Below are 17370 nucleotides of genomic sequence, written 5' to 3'. Positions count from 1 at the left end.
TCTGTATATGTACTTTCAGTACTTTTACCACATTCATTTGTGCATTTTTATGAAATTATGCTTAGAATATAGAGCAGTAGTGCTGTTTTTACCTGTTTTTCATCTGGGTATTCGGTTTGTGCGTGTGTATATACTGAGTAAAGTGAGATTGCTTGTTCCCTGAATATTGTGCATATGTTCCTGTTTTCTTTAAAGAGGAGGAAAAAAGGCCTCTGTTTAAAAATTGAAAACACCTTATTAAAAAAAAAACAACAAAACCAAACCCAACTTGTTCTGTATTCCTCAAACTTTAAGAACCATGTGCTATTTTTGACAAATAGAATTCAACAGAAGCTGAGCTCTTGTAGCAAATGACCGGGGGATGGGCTAGGGGGGGTGCAAATTGGTTGTGTTGTATGAGGTAGCGTGTCCAACCAGCAATGGATGCTCACTGTATTCTGCATTACGTGGTTGTGGCCACCCAAACAGCTTTGCATAGGGTAGGTCCTGTTACAGGGTCTTCTGTGTTTTTGGCTTAGAGTCAAAGTCCAGTTTGCACATTGGTGAAAATGTGATATGTTGAAGGGTCAGGAAGAAGTTGTCATTTTGGAACTTACCCTTTTTTGTTTCATGTTTTGAGAAATTGAATGAGCTGGCTTTTCTGAAGAATCCACAGATGCCACTTTTTCCTTCTTCAAAATCATTTTCTTTAATGGTAGCTTCCAGTGCCAATCTTTCCTGCTCCAGCTTCTCGAATTCCTCTGTGTATTGCAAAAAGTAAGGGAACTGGTAACACATCACTTTCTATTTTAAATTAAATCACTTACTGAAATAATGGCAGTGATGTAGTTGCTGTTGTAGTACTTTATACATGATGTAAAGCTGCGGGGAGGAAAAACCTCTTTTAAAATGTTTTTTCCTTGCAAACCAATAGGGAGAAGGAAACTGAGTTCATATCTGGAAGCGCTAACTTAGGGTGCCTATGCCTACAGCAGTGTTGTGTACTAAAGTGCTATTCAGCTGCCCTCAGATTTCCTCTTCCAGATCAAATTTGGTATTACTGTATTTTAATAGATAGATGAGATACTATTTATTGAGTTATGTTTGTGGGTTTGGTTGGTTGGTTTCTTTCCCCAAAAGCTGTTTTCTCAAAGTAAGAAAGCTGAGGTATTGAGTTCTAGCCCTTGGGTCCCTATTCTAAGAACGTCACATGGCTTTGGACTTTGAGATTCTCAGAAATACGTAAGGATCCTGAACATGCAATCAGTTTCCATGCTGAAATATTTTTAATGTTTTAATTTTTTCAGCATTTGCTGCAAAGATGTAAGATTTAGCTAACCAATTCTGTAAATTCAGTAATGTAAAAGAACAATTTCATCTTAGCAATATTGGACTTTTGCTAAGAAGAAGGTACCACGTGTTATTGTGTAATATATTATGGTGAGACACTAATTAATATGATCCAGGCATTTGCCTGCAGAAAGCTTTTTTCATAAGGAAACTTCTATTTGAGTAATACATGAACTAAGAGTGAGGTAAATTTATTTAAGACATATTTAAAAAAAGCACCCCAAACTCTCACTATCTAGACATTGTTAGCTCTGTTGGCACACTCAGTTGCCAACAGAAGAGAATATAATTTCTTTTACTTTAGAATCCATGACAGCCATGTGCTTCTGATTATTGGACATGATGATAGTCACTAATTTAATGGTTTCTCGAAACGAAAATTTCAGTTTTTCCAGTACAGAGACTTTGTATCTGCTTCGAAACATTTCCACGTATTTGAGGGTTGCACCGCTCCCCCCCCCCCTCCCCCCCCAGCATTCCTAATGCTTTCTGATTCCTTGTGTTTTAACACTTGGAGAACATTTGTAAGAATGCAAAGTTGGCATTTGCTGTAATTTCACTGGTGTTCTAATGACTGTATCTTCTGAGCAGTCAGTTTCTGACTTATATCAAACAAAGAGGCAGATCTCTTTCAGGTATCAATGAGGGGGAGAAAAAAAGCATGACTAGTTTGGAATTTTTTCTTAAGTCCCCATAGTTTTGCCCTGTAGCTCTCCACGCACAACAAGCTGCCAGTCTGCTAAGTGAATATTCATCTACCCTTGTTTCTTTAAAGGAGTCTCTGGTGCCTTTTAATTCTGATGAGATGATCTGCTTTTGAGGGTTGCCTCATCCTAGAATTCGTCCTCTTTAATGGGGAGTTAATTTTGGTTTTAATTAGCTAAGGGACTTATGTCCTTTCTGGGTGTTCTCCCCAGCAGTTCTGAGCGTGGTCTGCATTTCTCTGGGAAACTGGGTAGAAGCTGGAGGCAGATTTACAGCAGGCGGCAGCAAAGAGTCGCCATTCTTTTTATGCCTGCCTCTGTTCCTTGTCTATAGATTTTATCTAATTCATTTATAACACAAAACATTTGTCTGGTGGGGACGACAAGGGATGGTAGGAGTAATGTCCAGGTTTAGGCTGCATCTGTCTGCTCAAGTGGACAAGCTTATGAGAAGTGGTAAAATTATTGTACTGAAAACCTAGAGAATTGTTCTGGTGGGATTTTTATATGGAAACATTCCCTCCCCAGGGTACCTGAGGAACCAGTAAGATGTCTGTGTCCTAAAGAGGAAAAGGAAAAATGAAGGCCACCATTGTACATGGCTTTTGGAAGCCCTTCATTTAGGTGTAGCTTGACTGCATGCTCTGTCTCCCTCTACCTTTTCCACCCACATGGTATGTCTCCCTGAATGGTTGTGGTATGGTGGAAGATTTTCTCTTTGCCCCTGAGAAAGGCACTGCTAACCTAAGGAAGAATGAACAAAAAAAGTGAAAAAGAGAACTATGTTTCCCGTGGGTTCCAGATTTTTGCATGGGTGAGAACATTCTGGGCTCCATAGGGGTGGTACCAAAAGTGCAGCTTCCCAATTCCTGCCAGTCCCAGAGATCTCGGGTAGGCAGAGGGAGGAAGATGTGCCAAGAGCAGGAAGGAAACATGCTGCAGAGTGACTGATTGCTGTGGCACAGCATGATTTTACTGCTTTAGTCTGTGCCTGTGCTGGAAATGCTTTGGGAGTTGAGTTCTCTGGTGTGCAGAGCCCCTTAATGTGTGAGGCTTGGCCTCCTGTCACTGCCAGTGCTTTGACAAGTATTTTGGGCAGGACTGAAACTGCAGAAGCAAGGAAGAACTGTAGAAGTTATGGGTGTAGGAACTATTCTAGAAACCGGACGATGACTCTAAGAGCATTGGTCAGATTCCTTCCCGTGCTGAGCATGTAACCAGCATAGATATTCAGCTATTGAGTCGCCACATACCTTGAACCTGGAGGACCTGAGATATATCAAATCCTTGGCTAATTCTGACTATAATCATGCCGAGCTCAAAATCAAAGGCATCACTGAAAAGAAAGAAAAAGAATAAATATCCTTTCATATCTTGCATGTTGATGAGGAAAGCTACTTTAAGCAGATCAGTAAAAGTGTTAGTGCTCACAGGGAGGTGTTACTGCCATGTATTTGGCTGCTCTAGGTAAAATTGCAGAAGGAATTGCCCAAGATTAAGTAAAGTACTACCAACTTTCTTCCCTGCTTTAAAAAAAGGGTATCATTGGGCATGGGAACAGATAGACTATTCCTGAAATGGGTGTTTCTGACAATACTTTTTATGAACTACGTTGCCATTGGGTAATTTTTTTTCTCCTTTTTCTGAGGAAATAACAAAGCTGGGGTGTGTTTTGTTGTTCTGTAACTCGCTTCAGCTTTACAGGTGAATTTTGAGCAAGAATCTATGAGAAGCCTGTTTCTAAATGACTGTTTCCTAGCTAAATCCCAACCCACAGAGCTGCTGAGCCTTAGGCACACATGAGATTTGAAGCAAGGCTCTTCCTCTGTCTCCTAGGCTTAAAAGAAGAATTCCATGATGTTCTCTTATTCCCTAAGTATGTACATCACGGTTGTTTTTCTCTGAGCTCCTGCCCACTAAAAATGGGAAAATGCAGTTCTGCGAAAGCACTGCTGACAGCAGCGCAGCTTCTTCATGTAGCATTGTCAAGCCACATCAGCTCTGACAGTGCCAGGTGTTTGCTAAGCAGGTCTTGCTAGGTGTGTGAAGCCAAGGACCCTTTTTTAATGGGCAGAAGCTTCTGTTACACAGCTTGCCATGTGTGAAACCAGATTTGTAGGTAATTTCTTACCTTGTTTCTACATGTCAAATTCTGTATGGAAATACTGTATAAATCTGGTCTAAGAGGAGTAAAAAGGGAGACGCTGAACTGTGACTTACTGTATAATGCCCACATAGTTTTCAACTTGCATGGCAGTGGCATTTCTCCAGTCCTTCTTAAATCCAATCACCAAGGTATTTGGTTTCATTCTACCCAAGCCTGAGGCCTAACAACATTAAAAAACTGCTTGAGAAGGTACACACACATGCTTTTACTGTAAATGAAAAGTAATGGCAAAAGATAACTGAAGTAATGTTCTGGAGACACATATAACTAGATTGCATTTCATGAATGTCCTTCATGCTCATACTCTTGCAGAAAGCAGAAAGATTAGCTCTAAATCATTCCAACTATAAATAATTTTAGATGACAGAAGTGTAGTTTTGCTAAATTAGCATTCATTTGCATTTCTTCTGACATGCTCTCATTAAAACGGTTCAATAACTTGGAATCAAGAGAGAGTTCAAGCACTGTATGTATGCTTATTCTAACATAATGGCATAAAGCTTTTATCAACAGATGAACTGGGTCTGAAGTCTCTTAAAACAGTCCAGATACACAGAGAAGGCACATCCTGTTTAGAATAATTTTTTTGCCTTGCACTTAGAAACTGTTGCTGTTTGCTGGTTTCTTTCCAAAAGATTTTCCAAAATTAGGTGTCATGCTTTATAGATAAAATTACATTTTATAAACAGGAAGAATAAATGGTTTGTCAAGATATTAGATTGCCTTCAAAACTGGGCCTGGATGCTAAAACCTGAACAAGTAAGGGTTGTCAGATCTAGATTCAGCTAACCTAATTTTTGTAGATAATAAATGTATTGGGAACCTTCAGGAGGAGACCCACAAATACACCAGCTCATCACATTGTTACACTTGCTAATTTTTACTAGTAGCAAAAAGAAAATAGGTAAAACCTGTTGGAACCTTGGTGGTTTTGGGGGGGGTTTTTTTGAGTAGCACTGATACATCTGCACTATTTACATTGAAATGGATGATTGGTTGGCAAAGGAATGTGGATGTCCTTAGGTTACAATAATGATGATATGGTTATCCTTCTGTTTGCTGAAAGGGAGTTATTTGTGGTCCAGTAGTTTACTTTGGCAATAGTGTTTAAATTGTAATGGAAAGGAAGAGATCATTAGATGGTAACAGTTCTCAAAAAACATCAAAAGGATCTCCTGCTGAGACAATGTATAAACCCAAGATGAAGTATCCTTGTGAGGCTTTGGTAGAACAAAGGGATCTTTATTAATAATATTTCATCTTGCTCAATTGTACTGCCCATTCAGCAAGTGTACAAAGAGTCCTGGTAGGCTACCTTGAACCTGGGGGACCTGACTGTTACCCAGAGTATTTCAGTCAATCCCCTACTGTCTAGTTTGCACTGATGTCTTTTCAGCAGTGTATTTTGTGCAAAGGATGGGAGTTTTCTCTACATTTTGCTTCAGTACCTGTATGTTTAAATATTCATATATGTGAGAGAGAGGGAGGGAGATGGGGAAATATGAAAATAGTGCCTCTGTGCCTTCATTAAGGCCATTTTAAATGGACTGTTGGAAATGATCTGCTGTATTCTTGGAATAATATAAAAATATTGCAGACTCTTTTATTTAGATGGTCTTCTATCTGTTTGCAGAAAATGTATATTACACATTTTCAGTTTTCAATTAATGCAAAAATATTCTCAGATATTTAATATGCTGCATAATACTAAACAATAGAATTGCTTTGAAGTGTATCAAGTGTTGGCTGCAGAGACATTCATATGTTGCCCTGTAGATGCCTCTCTTTTTTAATAATAGTGTCTTGTTCATTTAGGAGAGAATCAGTCTGCCTTGTGTCATAATTCCATAGCCCAGAACTAGATCACTTTATGAAATAACCTGTAAAATAATATACATGTACCCCCAGAATGCCCTTTCTGTTTATAACATTATCCATATATACATAGGACTTCTTAGGAGTAAACAGTAATGCTTTACATAAAGGGATACTTTGCTGTAATGCTCTTCTGTGTGTTCTGTAAACAAAAAGCTTACCTGAAGTAGACTTCTGACTCCATCTCTGAAGCTGTCAGCTGCTACTGCCGCATAAAAGGCTTTTCTTTTGTTCTTTGTGAGCCAGGCCTGCTTTTTTGCCATGCCACTGTTCATCTCCTTAACACACAGCTTGCGTGGTCCCTGCATGATACAATAAAATATTATTAAGAAGGCTTTGTATTATACATCACACAGTGATTTTGAAGGAGTTACCTAGTCTGGTGTGGGAGCGAATAGAGAGAGAGTCAGAAAAATACATTTCCAATAAGGGTCCACAGAGATTCAGCATTTTGAAAAGAACTGTGCTGCTAACATAATTCACATTCTGTTTGAGAGGGCTGAGGCTGTTAATGCCACTTAAATATAGTGATTCTGACAGAAAGAAGGACTACTATGGATTGTAACATCTTAGAAAAATATCTAAGGTATGATGAAGCATCTCAGAGTGAATAAAGTCCCTCCCTGACTTGACTACGTAAACAAGTCTCAGCAGATCTAAATATATATGGTTAAGCTCCTATCTACTAATAGTAAGAAAAAAGGGTTGTTGCCATACAATTGAAGATGCAAATGGCTTTGTCACCAGGTTCTTCCAGTGGTCATCTTGTAATTTAATGAGACAAAAATCCATGTGTGTATCTAAGTCACAAGACATGACACAGTGACTTGACAGCAGAGAATGGGCTGGCAGTGGGTCCCCAAAAGATTAGGCCCAGGGAAAATGTCAAGTCTGCAAGCATGGCTTTTAGAAAGATTGAGATAAGTTTGGGAAGCATATATCTGGAATTTAATTGATTTAAAAAAAAAAAATCTGTGCTTTTTAGTTTGAGTTTAAGGTTTGCTAGGCTTCGTTTATTCTCTTTCATGTTGTCTTTAGGAAGCTGAATCAGTCCAGAGCTTCTGCAGTGAGATGAAACTCTGAGAGGGACACTCAAGAGTCTCAAATACTGGTTTTAGTGTTACTGGGCTGGACAGGTAGCCTTTGCTTTCCAAGGCAGGATAGAAGAGCAGAATTATAAACTGTGGGAGCATGTCCAGCAACATCAGAGACAGAAGCAGTAATTGGACGTGCCAGAAGGATAGAGCTGGCTTGGAGGTGCTTGGAACCCAGTGAGTATTTCCATGTGCCTAACGTGGGAAGTGGTACCAGTTTGGTTTGTTATAAACAGATAGTTTTGAACTTCAGTTTGCTGCAGTTTCATTTTGTGCAGAAGTCATTCCTTTGCGCTTTTTAGAATTTCTAATGTTTTTGAGGATGCTGGCAAGTTGTAATTTTCATTCTAATGGAACAGATAACTAGAGAAATTGGTAGAAGTTTCCTATAATATAAAACTAGGAAGGCTTGGTAAACTCCTGCTCAGGAAACTGTATTTCAAAATCCATATTTAAATCTTTTGCATTTAAAGTAAGTTAGTATATGGTAGCTTCTTCTGTTAAGCTGGGAAACTGGTTAAAATAGAGCTGAGGGAGATTTAGATTGTTTTTCTTCATAGTAAATACTGTAAGCTCAAAATTTATTTCCCATTCAAGAACAGTGTAAGACCCAAACTGAAAGAAATTCTCTCCAAAATGAAATGTGTGGAAAGGAACTTAATTCAAAATCAATTTCTAAACGGTGATTTTGAATGTAAAACCAAAGTGTCCTTCTTTCAAAACTTTTCAGCCTTACCGAAACTTTTTTTTTTTTTGCTTTCCTGGAAGAAAATGGGATGTACTCTACATTTATATAGATGTAGAAATATCTGCAATACATTCACTTTCAGTGAATTAGCATTGGCTGCTAGAAAAGGAGGCAAGGCTGTCAAAATAGATTTTCCAGCTAGTTCCATCTAAAATCCAGAAAAATACCATTGAGAAAGAAGCTGTGAAATGACCTGGCAGATTTCATATGTCATGTTTTTATCCTTGCCTTTTTCATTAGTATTATATATTTTAAAAGTGAGTTTTGACTTGATCAAAGTAGGTTGGGTTGATGCTCACTCAGGTGTTGTGCCTCTTGTATGTTTCTGAACTCCTTATGGCTATTTGGGAAGCATATGTGGAAGGATGGGAGAGTCCATGTGATCTTCTCTAATGAGATAATGCTACGTTCTTGGGTGATAGTAGATTTACTGGAGTTTGGATTTAATGGGCATAACTTCAGAAGAGTTTGATCCTGGGTGTTGGAAGAGTAGTGTGAAGAACTGGGAATAGTAAGTCGAATAATAAGATTGAAGTTCCCTTGTGGGAAAGGAGAGGAGAAAAAAGTCTTACGCTTCTTCCCCGTCTCTCTAAGGAGAATGCCTGAAGATAGTTTCACAACTGGCTTGCACAGTATGTTTCTGCTGTCCGAGGGGACGGTCCCACCCTTCTATCAGATAATAGCCTATCTGTGTCCTTCCCTGCTGCTCCCTTGTATCAGTGTTAGTGTTTGTGCAATTGTACAAGGAGTCCAGTGAATTTGTAGACTGAAGACTAACCTTGCAAAAGTATTTTACGTGAAGGTAGGGAGTAAAAGCAGAATAGCCCTTTTTACTGGAAACTCAGACTGTTCAAGCCAACAGAGACAAATAACTTTAAAATCATCTTTATGTTCATATTTATTTTACCTATCTCTGAACTATCTATCACCATGTTCCTGGAAAGTTTCTTGCTGCCCTTTGGGAAAAAGGAATGGAAGATATTCTGTCTGGCACAGTGTCTCAAAACTTTATGCGTAGCTAGCAGCATGTCAGCTTTTGAGGCAAAATATGCTGGGCGTTACGTTTATGGCTAAGTAGTCTTGCTGTATTTGTTATGATATATGTTGTAGGCTGCTCTTCAACATGGTCCCTAGGGATTTTATCATCCACTTTTTGCCACAACTTTGCAAATCACAAGGGTTCATTGTGTCACACTTTTATTACCAACCAAATTAAATCTAGCTTAAGTTGCTGAAGAAATAATAATAATAAAAAAAAAAATTAAAATGCTTGCTCTTGCAAGATGGACTTAGGTGTTTGTATAGACAGGAATGAAATCTCAGTTCACCATAGAAAGTACTAATATTAGAGAAACATGCCTAAGAATTCAGAAAACTTGCTGAAACTCAACTTTAAGAAGCTGCATAGTCTCAGGATCTTGTTGAGATTGATTCTATGCTTACTGAATGCAGTGGGAAAGCTAACAATAATTACAGTAGAGAAGAATTAGGACCATTTGTTCTTCATAGATTCATTTGATTTGGGAAGATTCACACATAGATATTCTGTACTCCCTTTCTGCAACGTGGCAGCATCAAATTAATTAATCCTGTGCTCCTGTAGAGGAGTATGTTATCTTGCCTGGACTGACTCTATTAGTTAGATTTTGCAGCCCCGTTCGGTGCCATGAGCTGGTTTTTTTCCTCTCAAAATTAAAAAGTTGTTGTAATATTTAAAATACATTTTCTCTTCCACACTACAAACCCATCTATTTTTTTGTCCTAATGAAAGACTAGATCTTCATCCTTTAAGATACATAATTTCTTATGTATTTGTAACTAGAAGTATACTTTGCTCCTCTCTTTAGATCTCGGAAGGGCATGTTCATCCTCAAAATTAGCATTGTTACAGTTTTGGAGAAACCACTGCAAAGAGAGCTGAATTACTTGCCAAACCCCAACACTGCAAATCAGTGACAAAGCTGAAAATAGAACCTGGGTAATTTGACTCTTGCACTATAATCCTTCAAGTTTTGTTTTTTGTTGGTTTTTGGAGTGGTTTTTTTTTTAAGCCTTGCTGTGTCCGTTTAAAAAAAAAAAAATCTTTCCTTGTAATGCTTTATTTTTATCAAACAATTTTTTTGGTCCGTCTACTATGAACTCTGAAATGCATCTCAATGAGGCATTTACCAGCAGGCTCTGTATCAGCCGATAGCTTTCTTGTCAAGACTTATGACAAAATTCATTCTCAGTGCAAACCTCTTTCATGGTCTGCACAGACACCCGTCAGCACCAGCGGGAACATTGTGTGCCAAGTGAGAGCGGAATGTGTAATGGAGATCTTCAGCACCCACTGGTGCTGAATTTTCAGATTTATATGAGTTGACCTTACCGTGTACACTTCACAACAGATGCACAGCCCGTTGTTCTTTGTGAAAGTATGTGTGATGTCTAGCAGAGCAGGCCTGATCATAGGAGCTCCTGTTAATGCTATGCACTGCGGTCTGTTAGGAGGAAGAAAGAGGTTATATTTAAGTGGGTGATGTACTTATTCAGAATAAGCCATTCTACTGTTCACTGGAAATCTTACCTGAAGTTTTTCACATGGTCTTCCACTGTAGTTAATGCCAGAGCGCTGTCTAAGGCATTAATATAGTAAAGAGCCTGTGTAGAAGAGCCCCAATTTACTTCTGTATATAATAAAGATAAACAATGCATGTTAAACCATGGGCTTTTCCCTATGTTCTATTGTAAAGGTCAGCAATCATGTTATCCATGAATCAAAGCAGGGTATATGTCTCATGCTTCATAGATACAGGGCTATCATTCTTTGTGCTTCATAATAGAATAGATTTTGCTTGTGCAATGCAAAAACAAACACGCTAATTAATAGTATCATTCTTTATATAAAAATTGTAGGGAATGTTCTTTCTCTGCTTCAAAACTGCATTCTTCTATTAACTTTGTATCCTTCTCCCATGTATAAAATGGACACCCTTGAGTCACGTATTCAGTGTGGAATTTCGGGAAGTTCCAATTAAACCACTAGGAAGGAACATTGCTAGCTCCAATTAGCTCTGTTCTACTATATAGGTCAAAAATTGTTCTCCAAAACCAATTTTGGCATATACATCTTTTCTCATTATTGTGCAGCTGTTTGGTGGGTGGAGACAGATAAGAAACAGCTTTCTACACTTCGAGATCTACATGAATGCAGATCAAGTCCTGTTATGCCAAGATACAAAGCTAATAGTGCAACTATGTGGAGGTTTGTGTAGAGGCCTTCTCTTCTAAGGAAAAGAAGTGTTTTCTGAACCCTTCAGCTGCTGGTAAATAAGTGCTGAACAAAAGTCACTCTCTTTAGGGAGCAGGAGATGGATAGCTTTTGTGCACTGTCTTCAGTGAATTTAACTAAGCTTTAAGCTGCTACTTTGCAGCAAGGACACTGACAATATACTAAGAAAGGGTAGAAATCCTCAAATTCTTTTGACAACTGTCTCGTGACAGGTGTGTTCTCCTACAGCTGATTACATTTACAGGAAAAGAACCACAGACCATCCCAGTGGGTATGACGGCACAGATAGGGAGGACACAGAGCAGTGCAGCAGTATACACAGTAAAGAATAACACAGGCTCAGACCAGGTGTTGGTATCCCAAGCTAGCTGCAATGAAAGCGCATCTTCTGCTGGGAAACTTGCCTCTTTTATTTGTATTGGTTTTTTTCTACTGCAGAAGTAATTCAGATGGTTAGTACTAAGATCTGAACCTGTGTTAGTTTTGTCCTTGGATATGAATAACCAGACTGTCTAGTCTTGTACTGGTGCTTTATTCTATTAGTGCACAGATTTCTGAGGACAGCTGCTGTGATTTGCTGAGCTACTAAGCAGTTTTTTCCAGCAGTAAAGTGTGCCCATCTTTCTTGATTTACTGAGGAATTGTAGGGAGGTGCTGGAGGATGATCAGTTCATGAGTAATTCAGCTTGCACTTTTGTTGTGTAACAGGCAGCAGGCATATATTTTCAGTGAAGACCCCAGATGACTCAGCTAAAAGCACAGCAAAATTCAGGTGATGTTTTTTGTGGATGGAAAAAAATTGAGCGATACTCAAGTGAAAGCCCAAATGTAGTAAAGACATGGTGGGAATAAACCATTGTGCTGGAATGCTTACACAAAGCCTTGAATCATACTTGAAGTGCTTGTTAAACAGGCAAAAATTCACTAGACTATCATCTTAACCTATATTATACAAAGTGGGATTTAATAGGATGCTCCAGACTTCCCTCTAAAGAAAGGTATTGGAGAAAAAGTAATGTCCAATTCTATAAGGAGAATTAATTCCTGTAAAATCCAGTCTGGATGCATAACACATGCACAAAATAATAGTGTTTTGTGGCCTTACCTGGTTTCTTATATGTTACATAAATATATAGAAAGAGCTCAATGGCATAAGTGATGAGAGCTGCCCACCAGTTGATGACAAACATGACACCGCAGCACAACAGGGCTCCAAAAAGTGACACCCACATGTTATAATATCTGAATGCAGGTCTCCAACCTATTTAAAGAGAATTGAGGAAATTGGAAGAGCATAAAATATATTGATCAAATAGTGATCCACTGATTTTGCACATACAAACCCCCACACATTTTGTTTCAGGCTTTGTCAGAAGGGGTGGGAGTGATGTGCAAATTCTCAAGTACCATGAGTATCAACAGATACTTTCAGGTGTTGGCTGATGTAGATTTCTATAGATATAGAGTACTGGATCTTACAAGCCTTTTACTATAAACCCTTTCCTACTGCTTTGTCCAGTCTGGCTTTGAGTAGCCATTCTGTTTATATGTATTTTTGCAAAATTAAAGCTCACTGATTCAGAACTGAACCCAGATTTTCCTGTAACTCCAGGTAATTGGCTACTGTGTCCTTTTCATGTATATACATAGAACTTATTAATGGGAGCTAAACACTCGCTGAGAGGAGAGTTTATCCCAATACTGTAAGCATACCTGTCTTAACCTTGGAAATCGCCTGGCCTCACTGCAGAAAAATAAAATCATTTGCAATTGACTTTGAGAAGATGTTATTCCTGCTGCTCTTCAGCTGCAGTACTGAATCCATCCCCTGCTAGCAATTAAAATGATGAAGGAAGCAGTGAGCCTCCATGGTTTGCAGGTCTCTGCCAGGTGTTCTACAGATCAGACTCTTTGGAGAGGGAAAAAACACAGAAGATAAAAAGAGGCTGAGCAACCCTATCTTGGATCATCTTTGTAATGAGGGAATGGGAAGGTCCTGCTGTGAAGAAATTTGCTGTCCTGCAGCCTTGCAATTATTATAATTATCGCTATGAATTGGCAGAAATTAACTGGAGGAAATAAGAAAAGAAAAATGGCTGCAGTTTTGTCTGAAATGTAACTAGTGGCAGAGTCGAGTCAGATGCACGCACGTGAAGTCTATGGAGGTAATTTTTACTCGGCTCCAAGGCTGTGTAGAGCAGATCTGCATTTGTTCAGCTGTGCAGGTAATTAGCAAAAGTGCTCATCTCTTCTACCCTCTGAACAAATGGCACCATGCAGATCTATAGGAAGGAAGTTGATGTAGGCATTTTTGTCACTACTACGGTTTCTTCACACTAGAAATCAAAAATGTATTCCTTGCTCCTTGAATTGAATAATTGATACACAGCGGCAGGAAATTGTCTTTTCTGTGTGCCAAAACCAGTGTTGCTCAGCTGATTGACTTTAGTCCTTAAGGTGTCACCCCTTCATTCGTGAAAATGATGAGAATTACTCTGCTGTGGCGATGCACAAACCTGAAAGCCACTATGTTCCTTTGCTGTACAAATGTAGAGAGGGGCTCTCAAGTTACCCCTGAACAGGACCTCGTTGTGCTCCACCTTAAAGTTCTGCTACTAGCCACTGCAGAGCTGTGCTGATGCTGTTTGGTGGACCTGTTCTTGTTCTACATGTTCCCTTCCAAGCAGTATCGCTTCTGGTGCAATTACTGTTCTTATGAACTTTCCTGTAAATTTCACTGTAGATTTAGAGAAGGGCATAATTGCTCCCCACTATACCCTGCTTACTTTATGTGGCTAGAGTTGGCATAGGTTTTTATCCACTCATGTTGTGTGATAGTGAGGGGGAAAAAACCACCCTGAGGAGGAGCCTTTCGGCTCCAGTGGGATCAACCAAAGTCTTTTTCATACTGTACAACTGTAGGGAATGTAGGGACCAGAGCCATTATTTTTATCTTTTGGAGGGAAATAAAATGTCATCATATTCAATGAGACCAGTAAAACCTCAGATGACATAGCTTAGATATTTTACAGGTACTGCAGCTTTCTTTGATATACAGTCAAAAACTTGCAGAGATCAGACTATGAAGCCCACATTTAAATCACTGGCGAATGCAGACTCACCTGGAGATTTTGCGTATGAGGCATGAAAGCAGGAGAAATTAATCAAAGCATATGAAGCCAGGAAGAAATTTGAGATGATGGGAGCAATGGTATTCAGTTCAGCTGCAAGACACACACACACACACACAAGTCAGACATAGGCACCAGTTTCCTAGATTGTAGGATAGCTTTTTCCTGACGATGCATTAAGTCTGGACACTGTCTGAAACTGTCATCCAGGAAGAGCTTGGGTATTTTCCTTGTGGTACTAATTTAAGGTCACCTTGATACACCTTCATTCATATCAAGTAGTGTCTGCTGATGCTGATTTTAATACCATTTTGTGCTATGCAAGGTTATGCTTGATACTCTGATTCTACAGACTGGCTCTTAATGATGTAGCTCTCATGTAAATTTCAGAATTTTAAATACATAATTGAAAGGACTTATAGTTAAAACTTATTGGTTTGCTATTGAAATGGCAATCTGAATTATCTCTACTAAACTTCCCATTTATTTAGTGTCACATAGTTTGAATTTCCAATCTTGGAAAAAATAGTGTAAAAATCCCCACACCCCTAAATATGGTAGCTGGGATTTTCTACCACCGAGGCTGGCAAAGTGGGATGTGCTTTGGAGCCGACTGTGGGGAAGGCTTGGCAGAGTAGGCTTCCTAATTATCTCAGAATTACCTCAGAGCTATGTGCAATATAAACTGGAAAACAATTTTCAAAGTTGGTGACTTTGCCTTATTTTACATAGTTCTAAACACTGCCCTCTTCCAGTGAACAAGAATTGCACTTACACTGCATCTTTGAAAATGCGGCTGTGGTGGCGTTGAGATGTTACTAGAGTCCCTGTTGGTTTCTTTTTGCCACCTTTAAGAATAATGGAATTGCTACCAGGGCTTTGAGTGTGCTTGGGCTTATGTCAGAGCTTACCTGACTGGAATTTTTTCTAACCATAGCTAATCATTGTATTAAAATATCAGTTTATATAATTTCAGAACATGAGATTATAACAGTTGTGTAATGATATACAAACCAATCAAAATGAATGCCATAGCAATCACGAAAGTGAGAACGTATCCCCTGATGGGCTCGTTGTTTTTTCCGTATCCTTTGGCAAAGAAGTGGAGCCCTTTGTAGACGTTGTCCTTGCAAAGAGCCTGGTAGACAAATCAGAACATAATTCTGTTAAGCAGTGCTTTCTTGCATCAGAAGTTCACTGCTTGTGAGTGACAGCTTGCTAGGCTTTTGCTAAACAAAAATGAAATCTATCTAGTACTTCAAGTACATCTACTGTTATGGCACATAAACATTCAAATAAGGTGATAAGCAAATATCCTACTATATTATTGTATAGCAGGAAAACAGAATCACAGACATCTAATGCTTATTCAGTGCTTTAAAAAAAAGATTAACCAAATAGCTAAACGAAGTGTAAATTGGAGGAAACCGAAGCACAAATCAGTGGCTTGGTCTAAGTTGTACAAGTTATCTTTCTGTCCCGTGCCCTCTGTTCCCATTCTGTCCACGCTGCTGCTGCCCAGATGGCTTCTAGAGAGCCTGTTTGAGCACACCTGTGAGCACATGAATCTTACAGTCCTGAGAGCTCCTGCATATTCCTGGCACTCCTGTGCTTACAGGATGGCTTTCTGTAAGAAGATAGAAGTGGTCCTGAAAGTAGCCTTCAAGCTATCTATAACAAGCACACATGTATCCCTTGTTCCTGCAGCAAAGCTGAGTTCTGACCAAAGGAATATTATCACCCTTGTATGAGGGTGGTAAGACCTGGCTGTTTCTGTTGAAAAACATTCTATGTACTGTTTTCCCTGCCTCTTCCTCCCACGTGTGTCAGTGTTTATATATATATATATATATCATTGGGCACATAGAGTTCAACTAAATTTTATGTCTTTGAAGTAAGACAGAGTATAAGGAAATGAATAGTTCAATTTTACCTGGAAAACTTTGGGTGCGCTGACAAGAGATGCTAGAGCTGATGACAGAGTAGCAGAAAAGATGCCAGCTGTGATGAGAGGACCAAAGCCAGACACCATGCTCATCACCTTCAGGAAAAAAAGAAGGGAGAAAGAATAGTCAGGCTTGCATTTGGATATACTTTTTGATCACAGACCCATTTAAATACTCTGTTTCTACATGTCTCTGCTTTTCATGGTTCTAAACTCAATATACTACAAACCAACTGTGAAGTAGGGAAATACTGTTGTTCCCGTTTTAGTAAAAAGCAACGGAGGTGTAGCCAAATTTTTATACAAGAGTGCAGCTGTCTGCTGCAGCAGACGAGTACTCTGTGAGATGTTCTCACCTCCTTTACTAACTGGTTGCTATAAGTAACAGCCGCTACTTGATGAGTAGTCAGCTTGTAGCAAGAAGGGAAAATGGAAATGGCATGAAAAAGCACCAAAGTACGAAATGTGGTTGGAGGCATTTTCTTTGGTTTAGTTTGGTTTGTTTTTGTGGTTTTTTTTCTTGATTATTTAATATGGCTAAAAAGAGAGAAAATGCCCGATTGTGCTGGCATAACAGCAGTGCTGCGAACAGTAATGATGGTCACTGTCAGGCCTCCCTCAGCCCTCCCAGAGGGGCTGCACTGGCCTCTGCAACCACTGAAGCAAAAGGGTTGTTGAGGAGCACCAGACAAGGAAGCTAAAAGATGAAGTGGACAGATGTGAGTGCCAGATACTTCTTAGTATGTAGGTGTGTAGGAAGTACTCCAGGAAAGAAAGCAGTTAATCCTGGAGATTTGTCAGATGAAGACATATTTTTTTCTGACTATAGTCTGGCAAAGATAAATGCAAGAAGTGAAATTCTGTTTATGGCTGTAGGGAGGTCACTGATTTTAAGGGTTGCCCTGAGTCTGGGCAGCTGAACTGAGGTGGGAGAGAGGATGGCAGATGACCAAGAAAGGAAGGAAAAGTAGTCTGTGATAGGGGCAGCATATCCCTTTTAAGGTGGTTACCCAGCCCTGTCATTTATCAGAACCAACCGAGAAAAAAGCAAGTGACTTTAAAAGCTACAAATGACTAGTTGAAAAGCAAGTGCAGGCGAGTGG

At 39.2% G+C, this 17370-nt stretch overlaps 1 protein-coding gene across 2 annotated transcripts in view; it reads right to left on the bottom strand.

The window, feature by feature from the left end:
* Positions 1-17370, bottom strand: part of SLC12A1 (solute carrier family 12 member 1) — a 48039-nt gene that overhangs the window by 10299 nt on the left and 20370 nt on the right. For both annotated transcript variants that reach the window (XM_049812194.1, XM_049812195.1), the window contains exons 11-20: positions 16256-16363; positions 15337-15460; positions 14314-14415; positions 12297-12452; positions 10487-10586; positions 10289-10400; positions 6237-6377; positions 4254-4360; positions 3287-3369; positions 597-740 (exon numbers count right to left, since the gene is read on the bottom strand). In XM_049812194.1, coding sequence (XP_049668151.1) covers positions 597-740; positions 3287-3369; positions 4254-4360; positions 6237-6377; positions 10289-10400; positions 10487-10586; positions 12297-12452; positions 14314-14415; positions 15337-15460; positions 16256-16363 — 1177 coding nt within the window. The remainder of the gene's footprint in view (positions 1-596; positions 741-3286; positions 3370-4253; positions 4361-6236; positions 6378-10288; positions 10401-10486; positions 10587-12296; positions 12453-14313; positions 14416-15336; positions 15461-16255; positions 16364-17370) is intronic.

Source organism: Accipiter gentilis, chromosome 10, assembly GCF_929443795.1.
Source record: "Accipiter gentilis chromosome 10, bAccGen1.1, whole genome shotgun sequence".
Taxonomy (NCBI): Eukaryota; Metazoa; Chordata; class Aves; order Accipitriformes; family Accipitridae; genus Astur; species Astur gentilis.
The sequence above is the reverse complement of the archived record's forward strand: the minus strand, read 5'-3'. Positions and strand labels throughout refer to the sequence as shown.